Here is a 19,847-nt window from a genome sequence, read left to right on the forward strand (position 1 = left end):
AAATGCAGGATAAATCATATAAAATAATTAGCAAATGAACAAAATTTCCTCCCTCTATTCACTAAACATTTTCCTTTAAACGTAAGTTGTTCTTGTTCTCTTATTCTATATGTTAGGTCCGCAAGCTGCGCATATTCCATCAATTTAAGTTGCCAATCTTCCTTAGTTGGGACTTCATTTTGGGGCTAACAAAACATGAGCCCATAGAGTGGCATACATAAATAACCTTTTCCAGCACCTGGGAATTTCTGTCTGAGTTATTCCGAACAAAAGGAACTCTGGTTTGATTGTATTTTAAAGTACTTAAAACCATCTTTTCCCATTCATTGCGAATTATTTCCCAATATAGTCATACCTTGGTTTTCGAACAGCTTAGTTCTTGAACGTTCTGGCTCCCGATCGCCGCAAACACGGAAGTCACTGTTCCGGTTTGCGAACTGTTTTTGGAAGCCGTATGTCTGACGGGCCTTCTGCGGCTTCCGATTGGCTGCAGGAGTTTCCTGCACCCAATCAGAAGCCACGCTTTGGTTTCCAAACGTTTTGGAAGTCGAACAGACTTCCGGAACAGACTCCGTTCGACTTGCGAGGTACGACTTGTACTCTTTTACCCTTTTACAGGTCCACCACATATGAAAGAACCCTCAGTCTCATTACATCTCCAATGCTTACTCTCTTTCTCTCTTTACAGGGTATGAGTGTGAGCCTTTCAATAACCCAGCTGACTTCTTCCTGGATGTGATCAATGGCGACTCCACGGCTGTAGCTGCAAGCAAATGTGGTCAGAAACTGAAGAAGACCGACGATCAGGAGCACGTGGGTAAGAAGCTGACATCGGGGGAGGTTCTTGATCACCACTGGGGATCTAGTACAGTGGTACCTCCGGTTCTGAAAGAGATCCGTTCCGGAGGTCCGGCCACATCTCAAGGAATTCACAACCGGAGGACCGTTTCTGTGCATGTGCGCGCGCATACAGCACTTCTGTGCATGTGCGGGAGGTGAAACCCAGAAAAATACTTCTGAGTTTGCTGCTTTCACAACCCGAAGTTGACGTTACCCAAGGCTAACATAAGCAGAGGGTCCGCTGTACTATATTTCTGAAAAGCATTCTATTATATAGTCCTAAAAAATGAGGGAGACGCGGGTGGCGCTGTGGTTTAAACCACAGAGCCTAGGGCTTGCCGATCAGAAGGTCGGTGGTTCAAATCCCCGCGACGGGGTGAGCTCTCATTGTTCGGTCCCAGCTCCTGCCTACCTAGCAGTTCGAAAGCACGTCAAAGTGCAAGTAGATAAATAGGTACCACTCCGGCGGGAAGGTAAACGGCGTTTCCGTGCACTGCTCTGGTTCATCAGAAACGGCTTAGTCATGCTAGCCACATGACCCGGAAGCTGTCTGCAAACAAATGCCGGCTCCCTTGGCCTATAGAGCGAGATGAGCGCGCAGCCCCAGAATCGTCCGCAACTGGACCTAACGGTCAGGGGTCCCTTTACCTTTAAAAAAACGGAGTGTGGGGTACCTTTTTTGTTTTTCCCCAGAAACCTGTAATGAAGATGGAATGGAAGAGGAAGGCGTGGAGAAGACACTGGTGGACTCCTTGCACGAGAAATACCTCAGCTCCTCCCAGTACGAGAGCATGATGGAGCAGCTGAAGAAATATGAAAATATCCACGGAATCCCTCAGAAGAAGCCGAGGCACATGAATCAAGTGACCTATGCAAACGGCTTCCTCACTCAGCTCTACTGGGTGTCTCAGCGCTCCCTCAAAAACCTCATCCGAAACCCCCAAGCTTCTGTGGCACAAGTAAGGAGCAGAACCGTCTGCTATTGTGGACCCTCAAGTGAGAACGTCTGGTGCATCCAGAGGCGTGTCATAGCAGGGTGCTTGTGGCTGGAGGTCCTAATCTAAAAACCATAACCTTCACCGGGGTCTCCTGGCTTCCCAGTCCCTCCAAGTGTCCCTATTTTCCAGGGACAGTCCCAGATTTGCAGAAGCCCTCACAGTTTCTGATTTGATCCCGGAATGTTCCACTTTTCCTTAGGACGTCCCTATTTTCATCAGAGAAATGTTCGAGGGTATGGTAGAACGTTCTTATTTTCATTGGAGGGTATGGAGTTATGTGACCGCCAAGCCAAGGAGATAAGTAACTCTACAACCTTTAGAAGACATCTGAAGGCAGCCCTGTAGAGAGAAGTTTTTTTGTAGAGTAGAACGTAACACGCGACTGCACGTCTGCACGTACGTGGGTCGTGTTTCGCCACTTCTGCGCATTCGTGTGACGTCATTTTGAGCATCTGCGCATACGTGAGCGGCGAAACCCGGAAGTAACACGCTCCATTACTTCCGGGTCACTGTGGAGTGTAACTTGAAAACGCTCAACCTGAAGTACATTTAACCCCGAGGTATGACTGTATGTTGGAAGCTGCTCAGAATGGCTGGGGCAAGCCAGCCAGATAATAATAATAACAATAATAACAATAGTAACAATAATAGATGTCTTTATTTTCATTGGAGAAATATTGGAGGGTATGGCTTCAGTGGCACCGAACTGACCTTAAACAGAAATATTCTAACTCAGCTGGTTGGTTTTAACTGTTTTTTGGGTGGGATTCAAACATACTCAGTAAGCCCACAACTTATACGCATTTGACATGTGCGCATTCAGCTGTACACACATGGGGGGAAATCACAAAACTATTTAACGGGGACGGGGTTCCAGGAAAAATGACTTTGGCGATCCCATCCACCATTATGTCTTGATTGTGCACGATTTTGGCTTTTGGCACAATCCCCAGAATGTAACACCTGTGTAAGCTCACTGTATTGGCAAAGCTTGCTAAATTATAGCAGGTTGGGAGGTCTTGCACAACTAACCCCTTTCCTCAAAAGACTGGACTGTTTGCAGCAAGGAAAGTGATGGGCAAAATGCACTGGAAAGGGGAGATAGGATTGCCATATGGCGGAAGTGACGTGTGGGGGGGGGAGAGATTTTCTGGATTTTCACATTTCCCCCAGAAAAAGCTCAACAACCCTGCTGTTTTTCTTGACAAGTCCAACAATTTTGGGGGTTTTCTTTTACAAAAGGACAACAAATTTGTTTGTGCCAGATTTTCACTTCTTGAAACATGGCAACCCTAGCTTGTGTTGATGTAGCAACATCTCATCTCCCTTCAAGCAACTCAAAATGCATGCTCAATAAGCAGGCAGTGGTGTCACAACGGTGGGGGACGGAGGGGGCGGTGCGCCCTGGGTGCCATGTCTGGGGGGTGACAAGAAGGCAACCCGCGGGGGCTCGCCGGGCCGTGGCGGCGTGAGCAGCCATCGCGCCACCACCGCCGCATGTGGAATATCTTCCATTCGCAGCTGCAGCCGCAAGCAGTGGATCCCAGCACTGTCCGTACAGCGCAGGAGCGCCAGCAGTGGCAAACCACTATGTACAGCACATGTGCGGCGCCGCTACATACAGCGCATGTGTCGTACGTAGCGGCGGCGCACATGCTCCCTACATAGCGACGCCTCGCCCCCAGTGTTAGGACGCCCTGTAAACCTGTTATCTGAAAGCACCCTGAACTAATTCCGAGCCTGTGGATATCTTTGCCTTCCTTGTTTGTTTTGTTCAGGATGGTCAGATACCCTTTGACCGTTGCATTCTGTTGCTGTGCCAGTGAGCGGGTGCAGAATTAATCTCTTTCTTTTTCCTTTCCCACATTCTAGGTCCTTGTGACAGTTGTCCTGGCACTGATTGTGGGGGCCATTTTCTTTGGTGTAAAACTTGATCAAAGCGGCATTCAAAACCGGTAATCCCTGATTCTTTTCTCAAGGTTTATTTTCCATGATAGCATTATTATTTTTTAAATAACTTTTGTTAGTTTTACATAGAATCACATTGGCTCATATATACCGTATTTTTTGCTCTGTAAGACTCACTTTTTCCCTCCTAAAAAGTAAGGGGAAATGTGTATGCGTCTTATGGAGTGAATACAGGCTGCGCAGCTATCCCAGAAGCCAGAACAGCAAGAGGGATTGCTGCTTTCATTGCGCAGCGATCCCTCTTGCTGTTTTGGCTTCTGAGATTCAAAATATTTTTTTTCTTGTTTTCCTCTCCAAAAACTAGGTGCGTCTTGTGGTCTGGTGCGCCTTATAGAATGAAAAATATGGTAATTGGCTCATATATAATTGGCTCATATATAATTGGCTCATATATAATTGGCTCATATATAATCACTTTGGCTCAACTGAGCCATTTTAGGTAATGGCATAACAAAAATAGGAAAGGAAGTAAAATGCAAAGATGCAAAAATTAATTTTGTAAACCTTTAGCCGGGAGAGAGGCAAGTTGTTGTTCCCTCCCTCCCGGCTCATGGTTTGCAAAATTAATTTCCTTTTTTTAATTTTTGGAGTTGAAACAAACACAGCCATATGACCTATGAGAAGTTCTTGGAAAATCCTTTAACGTACCCTACTCTAAGGTCAAGATCCATCTCAGTTTAACAGCAGAAAACCATGGTATCTTGCCTGCATAAGAAACAATATGTGTTCCCACCATAGACAGGTTTCAGTGATTCTACAGAAAACTTCCGAAGCAGTTAATGAAAGTGGTTGCCTTACTTTTCATTGCTTCTTTCAGAGTTGGATCTTTGTTTTTCGTAACCACAAACCAGTGCTTCTCCAGTGTGTCGGCAATCGAGCTGTTTATCAGGGATAAGAAGTTGTTTGTGTAAGTATCAAACCTCCTCTAAGGAAAAGGGGAGCCAGGGAAGGGCAGATGGATTTGTTAGTGGAAAAGAGGGGCTGGTTGATACGATACGATAATCTTTATTGTCATTGAACCATGCAGAACAACGAAATTGAAATTGAAAAAAATCTACTTCAGACATTCCAAAACCAACAAGCCTGCTATCCCAGCCTGGTTAGCCCCCTAAAAACTCTGATACCCAATAATTAAATACAATATACTCCCACAAAGACTACCTTACACTGCGTTTAAAACCAAAATCGCATTTGGATAAAAACTGTTTCTCAGGCGGCTAGTCCTGGTCTTTATAACCCTGTACCTTCTTCCAGAAGGCAGAAGCTGAAATAGATAATTTCTGGGGTGCCTACTATCCTGCACTATTTCTGCAGCTTTCTTATGACACCTGGAAGCATAGATTTGATAGAATTGTAGCGTTGCAAGGGACCCTGGGGATCTTCTAGTCTGACCCCCCTGAATCCAGCTGTCCCATACGGGAATTGAACCTGCAGCTTTGGCACTATCAGCACCGTGCTCTAACCAACTGAGCTATTCCATTTCCTTGAAATAAGTTCCTTTTTTTATTTCTAGCGTCTAGGATAATGCAAAACCCTAGGCCAGGGGTCGGCAAAGTTTTTGTGGCAGCTCATGGTCCCGCAGACGACGCTGTGGGCAGTAGTGTGTGTGTGAGTGTGCAAACGCTATTTCCAGCACTCCTTCCACCACAGAGGAGGCGTGTGCAGCTTCCCATTGGCTGCAGGAGCTTCCTGCAGCCAATGGGAAGCCGGCCAGTGTCGCGGAAGGCGGTCCCCGCTCTGCTCCGTGCCGGTTTAGCACGACTCACGGGAGCCGGCCAAGTGGGAGGCGGGGGTCCATGGGCCAGTTAAACAACCCCCATGGGCCGTTTGTAGCCCATGGGCCTTGGGTTGCTGACCCCTGCCCTAGGCTTCGGCGGTCCATAACCCAAAAAAACGCAACCTGAAGCAGCTGTAAACCAAGGTATGACTGTACAGTGGTACCTCGGGTTACATACGCTTCAGGTTACAGACTCCACTAACCCAGAAATAGTGCTTCAGGTTAAGAACTTTGCTTCAGGATGAGAACAGAAATTGTGCTCTGGCGGCGCAGCAGCAGCAGGAGGCCCCATTAGCTAAAGTGGTGCTTCAGGTTAAGAACAGTTTCAGTTTAAGTACAGACCTCTGGAACGGATTAAGTACTTAACCCGAGGTACCACTGTACTACACTCTGTATTCATTCAATACAGCATGTCGTTTGCCCTGTATTTCCGCTCTGCTGTGTGCCTCGGACGTGACTTCTGGTGTTTCACGAGGCACCAGAAGTTGAGTTGGGGACCATGTGGTGTGGGTGCGGGGCACCCACCCAAAAATTTTGGTGGATGCTCGAGCACCCAGGGCCCTCTAGAGATGGCACCCTTGGAGAGCAGGGGAGAAGATGAGAGTGAAGGAGACTGAGCAGAGATATGATAGACATCTTCAAGTATCTGAAGGGCTGTCACATGGAGGAGGGAACAAGCTGGTTTTCTTCTGCCCTGGAGAGTGGGACCAGAACCCGTGGCTTCAAGTTACAAGAAAGGAGATCCCAACTAAACATCAGGAAGAACTTCCTGACAGTAAGAGTTGTTCAACAGTGGAACGGTCTCTCTCCCTCGGGAGGTTGTGAACTCTCCTTCCTTGGAGGTTTAGAAGCAAAGGCTGGATAGCCATCTATCACAGATGCATGCTTGACCCCCGAAACCTGGATGTAACCCTTTCCGGTACTTCCAGGTTTCGGCAGTCCATAACCTGAAAAAACGCAACCTGAAGCGTCTGTAACCCGAGGTATGACTGTACTCTCATTTCGTCTGAGACTCAGGAAACACCAGGACAGGAAATAAGGCTGCGGTTGGGGTTAGCAACGGAAGTGACAATTCACCGTGCTATTCAACAGAACTGATGATACACCCCTTTCCCTGACATCTAATGCTTTATGTTGAGATGCCTGACTTTGCAGGGGCTTGAATGAGATAACCCTCAGGGTCCCTTTCAACTCTCCTTTACTCTCACAAGATTGAATGTAATAATAATATGATAATAATAATAATTTATTATTTAAACCCGCCCATCTGGCTGGGCTTCCCCAGCCACTCTGTATTGCTCTCGGCTGTACTTGAGGGACGACTCCAACAGATTCCACATGAAAAACGCTTATGTCCCTGTGGAGATGGCAGCACCGAATCGGTGGCGCATTCCCTTCTGGCTTGCACTCTTTATAAAGACTTGAGGAATGAGAGTATCACCCTTCTTTTATTTTCCATTCCGGGTCGCCCAACCACTGCCACAGCGTCCTTTCTCTTGGCAGATCAAGATGAGCGGGTGACAGCAAAGGTTGCAAGGTTTTAAGCTGGGGCAATCAGAATAAGGTCCACTATTTGACTATTGATTCAGGACCCTAAAGTGTATAATCGACTTTATAATTTCTATTCTTTATATATCGTATTGTTGTTTTATTGCTATGGCCGATGGCTGAAGCAAATAAAGGTTCATTCGTTCCTTCATTTCCTCCCAACTCTATACACTATGATTCTATGAGTTAGTAGGAAGTTTCAAAGCACAGGGGTGGCTAACCTCATTTGGGCTGAGGGCTGCACTCACCCATGGCCAATCCTCCAGGAATTGCATATAAAAATCAGTGTGGTTTATAAGTTTAAAAGCAGGCATGACAATTTTTTTATTTAAAAAAGGGGGTGTAAAAAAACAACAACCTTTTGGGAGTACAGTACAGTGATACCTTGGGTTAAGAACTTAATTTGTTCCGGAGATCCATTCTTAACCTGAAACTGTTCTTAACCTGAGGTACCACTTTAGCTAATGGGGCCTCCCGCTGCCACTGTGCTGCCGCCACGTGATTTCTGTTCTCATCCTGAAGTAAAGTTCTTAACCCGAGGTGCTATTTCTGGGTTAGTGGAGTCTGTAACCTGAAGTGTCTGTAACCCGAGGTACCACTGTATAGTGGTACCTTGGTTGTCAAACTTAATCCATTCCAGGAGTCGTTCGACTCCCAGAACAGTTCAAAAACCAAGACACGGCTTCCGATTGGCTGCAGGAGCTTTCTGCACTCGATCAGAAGCCGCGTCAGACGTCCGGCTTCCAAAAAAACGTTCACAAACCGGAACACTCACTTTCGGGTTTGTGGCGTTCAGGAACCGATTTGTTCGGGAACCAAGCCGTTCAGCAACCAAGGTACCACTGTATTGCAGCTGGAGACATATGGGAGCAGTGAACAGTTCTCAATATGTTAACTACATACTGTCAGTTCACATCCCATGTGGACCACTGTAGTGTGAGAACAGTGCAAGTAGAATACCCTTCACTGATAAAGCATGGAAATCCATCAAAGAGCCGAGCCCAGTCTAGTAAAGCCTGATGTGATAATTGGCCCTTGACTTCTTGGAAGCAAATCCCATTAGCTCATGAAAATGGAATTTCTGTAGCTCTGGGCAGTATTTCAACACTAGCGTGAGTTTGAGAAAACTATGTAGAGGATCAGAACACAAATGTACCAAAGCTGAGCAGGTCTAGTGGTGATGTTTCCATGAGGGAGATTGCTTGGGAATGCTGAGAATGTCTCCTTGAGCTCCATGTCAGGAATGAAAACTTAGATGTGATCGAGTCCCATCAGTGTATTTATAAACATGAGCATTTTGTAATTAATATTGCTAGAGGGATTGCAACTCCAGCTGAAGAGAAGAGAATCGTTTATTTGTTAGAAGTGATTCGGAGATATATTTCATTAAGCAAGACAGAGCATCAGTGGCAGATGTGAAACTCTGAGTCTGATAAAATTTCGACAGTGGAACAGACTCCCTTCATTGGAGGTTTTTAAGTAGATGTTGGACGTCCATCTTTAGTTGAGATTCCCGCAGTGCAGGCAGTTGGACTCAATGATCCAACTCTGTTGGAACTCCATTCCAACTTCTATGATCCTATGAAATGGTTCCTTTCTCTTCTCCTAATTTTGCTGTTGTTTAGTCGTTTAGTCGCAGGGGAGTTGTTCCCCACAAGTCTGTACTGCCAAGCATTGTTGTTGTAGTAGTTTAGTCGTTTAGTCGTGTCCAACTCTTTGTGACCCCCTGGACCAGAGCATGCCAGGCACTCCTGTCTTCCACTGCCTCCCGCAGTTTGGTCAAACTCATGTCGGTAGCTTCAAGAACACTGTCCAACCATCTCATCCTCTGTCTTCCCCTTCTCCTTGTGCCCTCAATCTTTCCCAACAGCAGGGACTTTTCCAGGGAGTCTTCTCTTCTCATGAGGTGGCCAAAATATTTTCCTAAAAAACAAGTCCTTAAATTTCTCTTATCGTGTGCATACCTTTCCAGTAAGCCATGTTCTTTCCTGCCCTCACAGCCACCAGTATACCAGCGGTTATTACAGAGTCTCTGCATATTTCCTTGCCCTGATGCTTGGAGACCTGCTACCCATGAGGACCATGCCTGCAATCATATTTTCATGTATAAGCTACTGGATGATTGGTAAATAATAATCTGTATTTTTGTACGCTGTCATACCAACGAACAGGTCAACCTCATCCTTCCTTGGTGGGACTCTTCATATGCACAGAGGCCTCAGCAGAGGGAAATATCTCTGTGTAGCCATGCCTCTGGCCTGCGCTATTAACCATTTCCATTCTTTTATAAAAAGTTTGTTATCTTGATTTCTTATTTTTCCGGTAACTTTCGCCATTTCCCCATATTCCATCAGTTTTCATATTTATTCTTTTTTTGCTGGGACTTCTTTCCATTTTGGGGCAAGTAACATTCTTGCCACTGTAGTAAAAAAGGTAAAGGGACCCCTGACCATTAGGTCCAGTCGTGGCCGACTCTGGGGTTGCGGCGCTCATCTCGCTTTATTGCCCGAGGGAGCCGGCGTACAGCTCATGTGGCCAGCATGACTAAGCCGCTTCTAGTGAACCAGAGCAGCACACGGAAACGCCGTTTACCTTCCCGCTGGAGTGGTACCTATTTATCTACTTGCACTTTGAGGTGCTTTCGAACTGCTAGGTTGGCAGGAGCAGGGACCGAGCAATGGGTGCTCACCCCGTCGCCGGGATTCGAACCGCTGACCTGATCGGCAAGTCCGAGGTTCTGTGGTTTAACCCACAGTGCCAACCACATCCCACTGGCCACTGTAGTAGCATACATTAATAAGTTTCTGTACAGTTTGGGTAGTTCTGTCCCTATAATTCCCAAAATGAAAGCTTCTGGGTGGGTTTGTTTGTTTTTAGAAATATCCTTTCCAGTCTTCTACTTCGTGATTTGATTGTTCATTGCACCTATCCTCTTCCTGTTTTCAGGCTACCAGGCTGATGCGGGCCGATTCTTCTTCTTCATGCTGACTCTTGTGCTGTTGTGCTACACATCCACCTCAATGGCCCTCGCAATCTCCGCAGGGATGGACGTAGTAGCTATTGCCAACTTACTTATCACCATCTGCTTTGTCTTCATGCTGGTGAGTCTTGCGTGTGTCACGCTGAAGGAATGGGTTTCCCAAACCCAAAACTGACTGTGCAGGCAGTTTGAAACTACACCAAAATCCCTATTTTTCCTTGCTTTAACTTGGGCTCTTGAGCCAAAACCCAGCTGTATAAACAAGTGCTCAGAGCCCTCTCCTTTATCAGTTTGTGACGGCAAGGATGGCCTTGACTGTACCAGTAGAACAGGGAAGACACGTCTGTGCCTTATCTTATATCCTGACCACAAACACGCACAGACCTAGTCCGGGAACAGCGCCAGAGTGTGTTCCTGGAGTTGGTGACCTCTTGCTCCAATTAGATCAGCTCTACTACAACCATGGCTGCCTTTTCTGCAGTTCCATATTTTGGAAAGTTCAATCCCAAATCCTGACCTCCCGCAATCCTGCTGCAGTTCATGCGATAAAAGGAGTTGTTGCTGAATGGGCGGAGGTGTTACGATGGGTAGTTGCCTCGGGGCCTAATTCTTTAAAATGTGAATTTATTCGTACCGTTTCTCTCTCTCCACATTCCAGATATTTTCTGGCTTACTGGTGAACCTTCCCACCGTCATGGGTTGGCTGAACTGGCTGAAATACTTCAGCATTCCCAGATACGGCCTCACGGTGAGTATGCTGCAGTTAACATAGATTGGGGAGGACCCCTCTAAACCCTAGAAATTAATAAATGGTAAGATTTTGATTGGTTGGGATATTGATGGAAATACAAGCTGCAGGACTGCGCCAGACAAGGAATCCTTGGGCTGGCTTATACAAACCAGCCTGGCTTGTCTTCTGTTAACATGACAAAAGTGGTTGATAGGGAGACAGATGTTGGCAAGGCGATTGGGTGTGTGTTTGAAGTGACAGGAAGAGAGAGTTTTTAGCAAGGGGTTCTGAGAAAAGGAAGAAGGAAGAAGAAAGACTGGGATCCATGTTGGGCAGGCTGGCTGAAGGCTGGCTGGGTGTGCTGGTCCTGTGGGCTAACCGAGAGGCGAGGTCCGAGTCCAGTCCGAGGTCGAAGGTGCAGTATGGAGGCAGTCCGGAAAAGTTGAAGCTGGATGCAGGGCAGGTAGTTGGGTGAGGTCAGGAGCTCCGGCAGGATAGCAGGACAGGGTTCAGACAGGAAGTATTGCAAAAATGGAGAAGGGGAAGGATGATTTGTTAAGAGATGTAAAGGCAATATAAAGTTAAGAAATGCATAAGAAGTGGTTAAAACGGTGGATCATCAGAGGTGCTGATGGAAGTCTAAAAAGATTGTATTAGTGATAAGTTTTGTGGTACATTTTATAATTTATATGTTAAAATCAATAAAAAATATTTTTTTAAAAAAAGACAAAGTTACACAGATTGACCATGGCTGTATTAAAAAATATCAGAAATACAAGGGACAATATTCAGTTGTTACAACAGGCTGGCTTGGAGATTCTATTTTTGGTATGATTGCGGCTCTATTTTGCTCTCTGGCTTCCTACACAGGCCCTTGAAGTCAACGAGTTTAGAGACCTGCGTTTCTGTGCAAACGCCACAGAATCCTTTCCATTGCAAAGCTGTCCCCCAAGTTCTCCTCAGACCAGAGAAATGTGAGTATCCCAGCTGGAGGTGGGTGGAGCACATACATTCTCTTCCAGAAGAATTACTATCCTCGTCAGTTTGAGGTTGCTACCTAAGATAAACTCTTCCTAAATCATGTCATATGCATGTCATGGTTCTTCACAATTCTACTGAAAACTAGTCATTTATTTCCAGTAACGGAAGAACAGTCCCTCTCATCAAGGTCCCATATAAAGAACCCAGAAACCAAACTCACAAAGAGTATTGATAAAGACTGTCTGCTGATTTAAAGAAATAGTACTTGATTAAGGCTGCAGCCCTATATCACTTGCCAGGGAGTAAGATCTATTGTGTTGAACTGGACTTATTTTTGAGAAGACATTAAATTGTTTAAAACTCATAGGATTAATGGATCAGTTAAACCCGTTGGAAGATGGAGGTTGCCATCTGTTTGAGTCAAAAGCCTTGGGTTTCTGGGAAATACCCATCCATACCTACCCCCTGGACTGTACCCCACTCAAGAATTTTCCTCCTAAAGCCATTGTGTGCTTGTAAAAAATATATCAGTTCCCCTAAGCCACATCCTTGTGTGCCGATTACTACATTTTGGCTACAGAAAGCTCCTCAACATTCAACCTGCGGGTGGCGCTATGGTCTAAACCACAGAGCCTAGGGCTTGCCGATCAGAAGGTCGGCAGTTCGAATCCCCGCGATGGAGTGAGCTCCCATTGTTCGGTCCCAGCTCCTGCCAACCTAGCAGTTCGAAAGCACGTCAGAGTGCAAGTAGATAAATAGGTATTGCTCTGGCAGGAAGGTAAATGGCGTTTCTGTGCGCTGCTCTGGTTCGCCAGAAGCAGTTAATCTTAATACGTAACTATACAGAACTGCAGCTAATCTTAATACATAACACTATGTCTCTTTGAATTCAAGGAAAAAGGATCTAACTCTTCTCCCGGTGCTCATTTCCCACAAATTATTTGCAGAGGGCATTGTCCGAGCTGCATAAAGGGGAAGGAAAGTACCCAGTAAAAATGAAATGAAGAATGCAGCAAGAGTTGGCCTTTGGGGGAAATTGTGTGTATTCACAATGGCCAACCTTGGTAGCCTTGGATCAGCAAGCATTTGTTTTCCGTGCTTGGGAATAGTGAAAGGGTTGTCTTTCTAGCGCTGCAGCATTGCTTCAGTTAATGAATAACGTTCTGAATGTTTGTACTATCCTTTTTGACAGGTGCTATGGCGAACAATACCTCTGCGGACAAGGAATAGAGCCTACCAACTGGGCAATGTGGGAGAACATTGTGGCTCTTAGCTGTATGACAGTCATCTTCCTCCTGATAGCATATGCCAAACTGCGGTTCATGAAGAAGTTCACCTAATGCAGAAAAGATGACCTACAAGACGGACATTTAAGTCTTCCTGGGTCCAACCGGAAAAAGTCATTGTTCCAATTAACTGGGAGGACCATACTGCACCAACCACATTTTTTTACATTGCTGATATTTAATCTTTTTTGTAAAGGAAGCAATTTGTTTTAACTGATTCATTTTTTTATACAGAATTCTGTCATTCACTTTGACGTTGAGATTAGCCTTGTATATTTCTCAGGAAATTTGTTTAGATCTGTAATTAGTTTTCTTTGGGGAAGGGGGAGCACTTTGTAAACTGAGTCTGGGGACTCAGCTGCAATGAAAACGTTTTAAGTGTGTGGTAAAGTGCATTGTGCAAAGGTGACACTAGATGGCGATCATGAGCTATGGCAAAATCTGTATATTTTTCAAAATGTGAGGTATTTTTAAAGCATTTTCACAGCATTTTTAAAATATTTGTCTAGATTCCACCTGGGTAAAAAGGGTAGCAGCAGTTAAATCTAAAGAAAACAGAGGGTAAGGGGGAATCAATAAAGGAGGTGAACCTAAAACGGTGCTTATGAAAATGTATGTTTTTATTTGAGAAAGCACTCCCAGTTGAAAGTCCTAGTGTGTTTCAAGTGTAAGCTGCCTTCCTCAGGAGCGCTGTGGGAAGTGACCTCCCAAAAGGTGAAGGACAAGATTCAAGCACTCTGTTCTGCTCATGGGAAGACTCCTGCTATTGCAATGGGGCTTCCTCGCTCCCCTCAGGCACCCCATCAATTTGCTTTGGAGGGTCAGGAGGAAACACCCCCCCCCGCCCCGAACAGAACACAGACGGAGCAGAGGGAAGGCTGTTCCATCAGGCCAGCAGAAATCCCGTATTTTTCGCTCTATAAGACGCACCAGACCACAAGACACACCTAGTTTTTGGTGGAGGAAAACAAGGAAAAAAATATTCTGAATCTCAGAAGCCAGAACAGCAAGAGGGATCGCTGCGCAGTGAAAGAAGCGATCCCTCTTGCTGTTCTGGCTTCTGGGATAGCTGCCCAGTCTGCATTCGCTCCATAAGACGCACACACATTTCCCCTTACTTTTTAGGAGGGAAAAAGTGAGTCTTATAGAGCAAAAAATACGGTACTTATGCTGACAGAATGATCTCCTTAGCGCTGTGCTGAATTCCACCTAAATAAACTTATCGTTCAAAAAATTATTGTACGTCCAACTGGCAGGTGGATAGCTGGAAGTAACTTTTATCTGTTCTTGAGCTATCCCTTTTTCTTTTTATTCTATGATTATTTCCTTTAATATTTTCGTGCGCTCTCTCTCTCTCTCTCTCTCTCTCTCTAATATTCTCACTTACTGTATTTTGGCAAGAATGGAGGCAGGTGAAGATGTTGAGCAGTAGGTGAAAGACGATGAGTGCTAGGCAGGGAAGAGAGGAGGTCAGCTGGGGAAAGAAAGAGATGGGAAGGTGCATCCTTCTCCGTATGGGATAAAAGTTAGGATATATCGTTGAGAGAGGATTCTTCCACAGTGGTACCTTGGTTCTCATATGCCTTGGTACTTGAACAACTTGGAACCAGAACGCTGCAAAACCGGAAGTAAGTGTTCAGGTTTGCGAACTTATATTGGAAGCTGAACATGCTCCGTTTTGAGTGTTACGCTTCTGATTTGAGTGTGACGCTGAGGTCTGTCTGTTTTTGCTATTTATTTTGCGTTTTTGCGGCTTTTTCGTTTTGTTTTGGTGACTGTGGGGAACCCAGTTCAGCTACTGATTGATTGATTGATTGTGTGACTGCAGTACACTGTTTATTGCTTTCATTTTATGGATCAATGGTCTCGTTAGATAGTAAAATTAATGTTAAATGGCTGTTTTAGGGGTTGTTTTTAAAAGTCTAGAACAGATTAATCCGTTTTGCACTACTTTCTATGGGAAAGCATGTCTTGGTTTTGGAACGCTTTGGTTTTGGAATGGACTTCTGGAACGGATTAAGTTTGAGGACCAAGGTACCATTGTAGTTCTTTTCTCTTTCTTTCTTTCTTTCTTTCTTTCTTTCTTTCTTTCTTTCTTTCTTTCTTTCTTTCTTTTTTGCTTGCTTGCTTGCTTGCCCTCACTCTCTCTTTTAATTATTCTTTATTTAGATTAGTTTTTTTATTTTTACTGTATTGTGAAAAATAAAACTTTATTTAAAAAAAAGAAATGTATCAGTGAATAAATTGGGGACTATATTATCTCAGAGGCCCTAAACCTGAGGCCCTAAGCTACTGAAGGTAATGGGGCCCTTTATATGTCCAGCTGTCTGTTGTCAACAACAAATGGTCACTGTTTTGTGTGTTGAATATATGCTATATGGTAATTTATGGACCAAATAGGTATCTAAAGCCATTTGCACATGCAGAATGTAGGCACCCTATACATAGAAATGAGCAAACCAGTGATATTTTAGGGAGCAGGCTAGCAGGTGGAGCCCATGACTTACACCACAGGAGCCTACACAACACAAAACACTGTTGCTGTATGTAGGTTTTATTTTATTTGTTTTTTATCTTATATTTTGGAAATGTACATCCAGGTGTTTTTATCCTTTAAATCCCCCCCCCCAAGAGAGTGGGGCCCTAAGCTATAGCTTGTTTAGCTTATACGTACATCTGGCACTGCTAGCACCCACTATAATTCACCAGAACAATGGAAATTCTTAATGGCTCCAGTTGTACTGGGTTACATTTCTGCAAGATGGCAACCCCATAACCACCCAGCACCTAGGAATTATCACCCCCCTTTCTAAATAACTTTGCCAGCAGAGTCTCAAATCCTGGAGAAGCCCTACCAGTCAGTAAGAGCAACACCAACCTAAATGGGCCAGGGATCTGACTCTCTGTAGGCCAGCTTCCCGTGCCTATTGACAAAGGCATTGGTGTCTGTGTGAGATAAGCCCAGGAGATCATTAACCTGTGTGTTTACTTAGGGCTTATCCACACTTAACCTTTCCTACACTCCTCCCAGGCACCAGCTCATGCCCTTCAACATTTCTCCAGTGAAAACAGAGACGTTCTACTCCATCCCCTCCAACATTTCTCCCATGGAAATAGGGACGTCCTAAAGGAAAACGGGGCATTCCGGGATCAAATCAGAAACCAGGATGACTTCTGTAAATCCAGAATCGTCCCTGGAAAATAGGGACGCTTGGAAAATATTTGAGTACCCCATCTCCCCGCTCCTAAGCTTTCCCATACAGCTATGGTTTTCCCAGTAGTGATGTATGGAAGTGAGAGCTGGACCATCAAGAAGGCTGATCGCCGAAGAATTGATGCTTTTGAATTATGGTGCTGGAGGAGACTCTTGAGAGTCCCATGGACTGCAAGAAGATCAAACCTATCCATTCTGAAGGAAATCAGTCCTGAGTGCTCACTGGAAGGACAGATCGTGAAGCTGAGGCTCCAATACTTTGGCCACCTCATGAGAAGAGAAGACTCCCTGGAAAAGACCCTGATGTTGGGAAAGATGGAGGGCACAAGGAGAAGGGGACGACAGAGGACGAGATGGTTGGATAGTGTTCTCGAAGCTACCAGCATGAGTTTGACCAAACTGCAGGAGGCAGTGAAAGACAGGAGTGCCTGGCGTGCTCTGGTCCATGGGGTCACGAAGAGTCGGACACGACTAAATGACTAAACAACAACAACAAGCTTTCCCCTTAAAAATTCACTCTTTAAAACTCATTTGGAGCAAATGTCAACACACGTAAAACCCGAATTGACGTTTGCTCCAATTCAGCTTTAAAGAGCAGCTTTCGTTGGGCGAAGCTTGGGACAAAACAAAACAACAATGCTTGGACAGCGAGTGTTAAGGTGCAGATTTCTGTCTGGAAAGAGTGGGGCAAAATTTAAGTGTGGATAATCCCTTTATGTGTGTGGTTAATATAAGTTTACTTAACCCAAAGGTTAGGTTTTATTATTTAAAACACACAGGTGAGAGACAGTTGTCATAAAAAAAAAGGCAACTGAGATATACTCAGAGCCCTGTAGTGATTTCATGCTCTTTATTGCAGCTTGTAAAACAGTGATTGAATTGCCCCCCAAACCTCAGGCTTTTATATACATTATTTACACAATGAGTTCCATCTGATTGGCTGATTCTGCTTCCCTCCTGGAGCCTGATTGGTCTTCTCCTGCAAGCCAATCAGTTGTTGCATTCTAGGATCCTACCAGCCTAATAGGCTGATTAACTTCCTCCTGGAGCCTGATTGGTCTTTTCCTGCCAGCCAATCAGTTGCTGCATTCTAGGATCCTACTTGCCTATTGTTATAGGATCCAAGCTTAGTACAGTGGTACCTCGGGTTACATACGCTTCAGGTTACAGACTCTGCTAACCCAGAAATAGTACCTCGGGTTAAGAACTTTGCTTCAGGATGAGAACAGAAATCGTGCTCTGGCGGTGCAGCAGCAGGAGGCGCCATTAGCTAAAGTGGTGCTTCAGGTTACGAACAGCTTCAGGTTAAGAGGTACAGTACTGTACATAACAGCAACAGATTACCAAACTGGGTGTGCACCCTAGATGACATTATAGGTAAGTAGTTGCTTAGTTCAGAGAATCATACAGATGGAAGGGACCCTGAGGTTTCCTCTAGTCCAGGGACGTCCAACTCCCAAGAGACTGTGATCTACTCCTGGGGGGGGGGGGATTGGCAGTGATTATGGGTGGGGGGCAGGGGGCAGACCAAAGTTGTTGAGCTTTCTTTAGGGAAGCAGGTCTTTATAGGTTCAGCTAAAACTCCTGAAGTAGAAATCAAATCAAAGGCCCTCTCCTTGGTTGGAAGTGCAGTGTGAAAATCATTTTACTACCTGCCAGGTGAGGACAGCTGTAGCAGGAACTCCCCACCCCATCATCCAGTTTGTACAAACTTCACACACACTCACACTCACACACTACATACACCACACTTCTGTTATAAATTCATAGAAAAATCAACCATACATCGGATTTGCACTGTTCCATTTTTATTTTACTCCATATGACAAGGACTATCAAAAGGGGGTGGCTTGGTTCTGGTCAGCCATAATCCCTTCACCATCCCAGCACATCCACAGGAGCCCTGCCCAGTTGCTATGCCAACCCTGATGATCCCAGACAGAAGACAATCAAGATCACAAAGAACTTGCATATGGGAGTGGATTCAGCATGGACTGAAACAAAGGACAATGATCAGATCTTCCCTCTGGGGGCAGGAAACTGCAAACTCCCCTTTGTCTCCTGGAAGTGACTCATGGGGAGGGGGAAAGGAGGAACCAGCCAGGTGACAGGACACTCAGGTTACTACCAGCTCCTCCCTCAACCCCTCCTTTCTGTAATGTATGCATGATGTTTCTGGGGGTGGGCTTGACCTAGAGGAGGGGAATTTCAAAAGTTTTTTATAAGACCTTGCACACTATTCTTCTTGGTCTTTCCTCTCTCTTGCAAGTGAGGGGAACACCCTGTTGCAACAGTTCAATAAAGGCCAAGCCTACAGGCCGCTGTTTTGCTCCAAGTTATCCTGGTTGGTGTCTTTGCTTTGTCCAAGGGAGCCCTCGGATTTTTCCGGTAACACAGCATACAACAGCCTAAGTTGTATCCTTGCAAGAAAAACTTGTAGAAAAACTAGCCCCAGGGCACAACATTACGCAGGAAGACAAACTGGCATGCTATTCTACATAAGGACCTCCCATAATAGCTTACCTTAATATGGGTTATGGTTTAAACCAAAAGAAACGATGAAACAACTCGTTCTTAAGCTGAGCAGTTCCCCTGAGGAATATATAACACTTATAACATAGTCTTCGCTTGTTCTAGCATGCTGAGACACACGTGAGATGATTAGGAATCTGAGCAAACATGCAGTAAGAGAGGACTAGAGGAAGCCTGAGAGACACATCCAGAAACCTAACTGAGGATCATATTTAGCTCTGATAACTAAATGCAGTGTATTTCTGACTTTTATGGGACACCATTGCACAGCCAATTTTCACAAATCCAAACCATATGAGGTTCCTAGCGCCGTGCTGAAATCTTCAGTTTCTCAATGGTTTTCTTCTCTTGCAAATGAGCCTTCCATTTTTTCTACCTCGTTCTTGGGGGCACTCGAGAATATCCTCGGTCATTTTCTGGTGCGTTTTCTTTCTTGTGAATTCACGAACGATCAGAAATAATGTGGGATCTGTTTTAAGCCACAGCACTAGCAGATATCGCCATAGAAGATCGCTGAGAAAGAGGGAGGCAGGAAGGATTTTAGAGAGCATGTAGAGTGGTACCTCGAGTTAAGTATGTTAAGTTCTTTTAAACCCAACATGTTTTGCTTAGATTTTTGTTGCCTTGTGTGATGTACTTTTAATGTATGATATGCTGATATGCTTTTAATTTGAAATACAGTGGTACCTCGGGTTAAGTACTTAATTCATTCCGGAGGTCCGTTCTTAACCTGAAGCAAAATTTAGCTAATGGGGCCTCTCGCTGCTGCCGCGCCGCCACCGCACGATTTCTGTTCTCATCCTTTAGCAAAGTTCTTAACCCGAAGTACTATTTCTGGGTTAGCGGAGTCTGTAACCTGAAGCGTATGTAACCCGAGGTACCACTGTAAAATGAAACCCTACAGTCAACCTCTGGTTACAGGAGCTCAGGTAGCAGTTAGGTTTCAAAGGACTAAACCAGGCTTATTCAACCTCGGTCCTCCAGATGTTTTTG

At 45.1% G+C, this 19,847-nt stretch overlaps 1 protein-coding gene across 2 annotated transcripts in view; it reads left to right on the forward strand.

The window, feature by feature from the left end:
• LOC309371081 (broad substrate specificity ATP-binding cassette transporter ABCG2-like) overlaps positions 1-13,719 on the forward strand; it is a 31,285-nt gene extending 17,566 nt beyond the window's left edge. For both annotated transcript variants that reach the window (XM_081913610.1, XM_081913609.1), the window contains exons 8-16: positions 689-817; positions 1,534-1,799; positions 3,711-3,793; positions 4,624-4,713; positions 9,132-9,256; positions 10,078-10,232; positions 10,770-10,859; positions 11,712-11,815; positions 13,015-13,719. In XM_081913610.1, coding sequence (XP_081769736.1) covers positions 689-817; positions 1,534-1,799; positions 3,711-3,793; positions 4,624-4,713; positions 9,132-9,256; positions 10,078-10,232; positions 10,770-10,859; positions 11,712-11,815; positions 13,015-13,162 — 1,190 coding nt within the window. In that variant the 3' untranslated portion in view covers positions 13,163-13,719. The remainder of the gene's footprint in view (positions 1-688; positions 818-1,533; positions 1,800-3,710; positions 3,794-4,623; positions 4,714-9,131; positions 9,257-10,077; positions 10,233-10,769; positions 10,860-11,711; positions 11,816-13,014) is intronic.
• The last annotated feature ends 6,128 nt before the right edge of the window (positions 13,720-19,847 follow it).

Source organism: Podarcis melisellensis, assembly GCF_964234715.1.
Source record: "Podarcis melisellensis genome assembly, chromosome: 5".
Taxonomy (NCBI): domain Eukaryota; kingdom Metazoa; phylum Chordata; class Lepidosauria; order Squamata; family Lacertidae; genus Podarcis; species Podarcis melisellensis.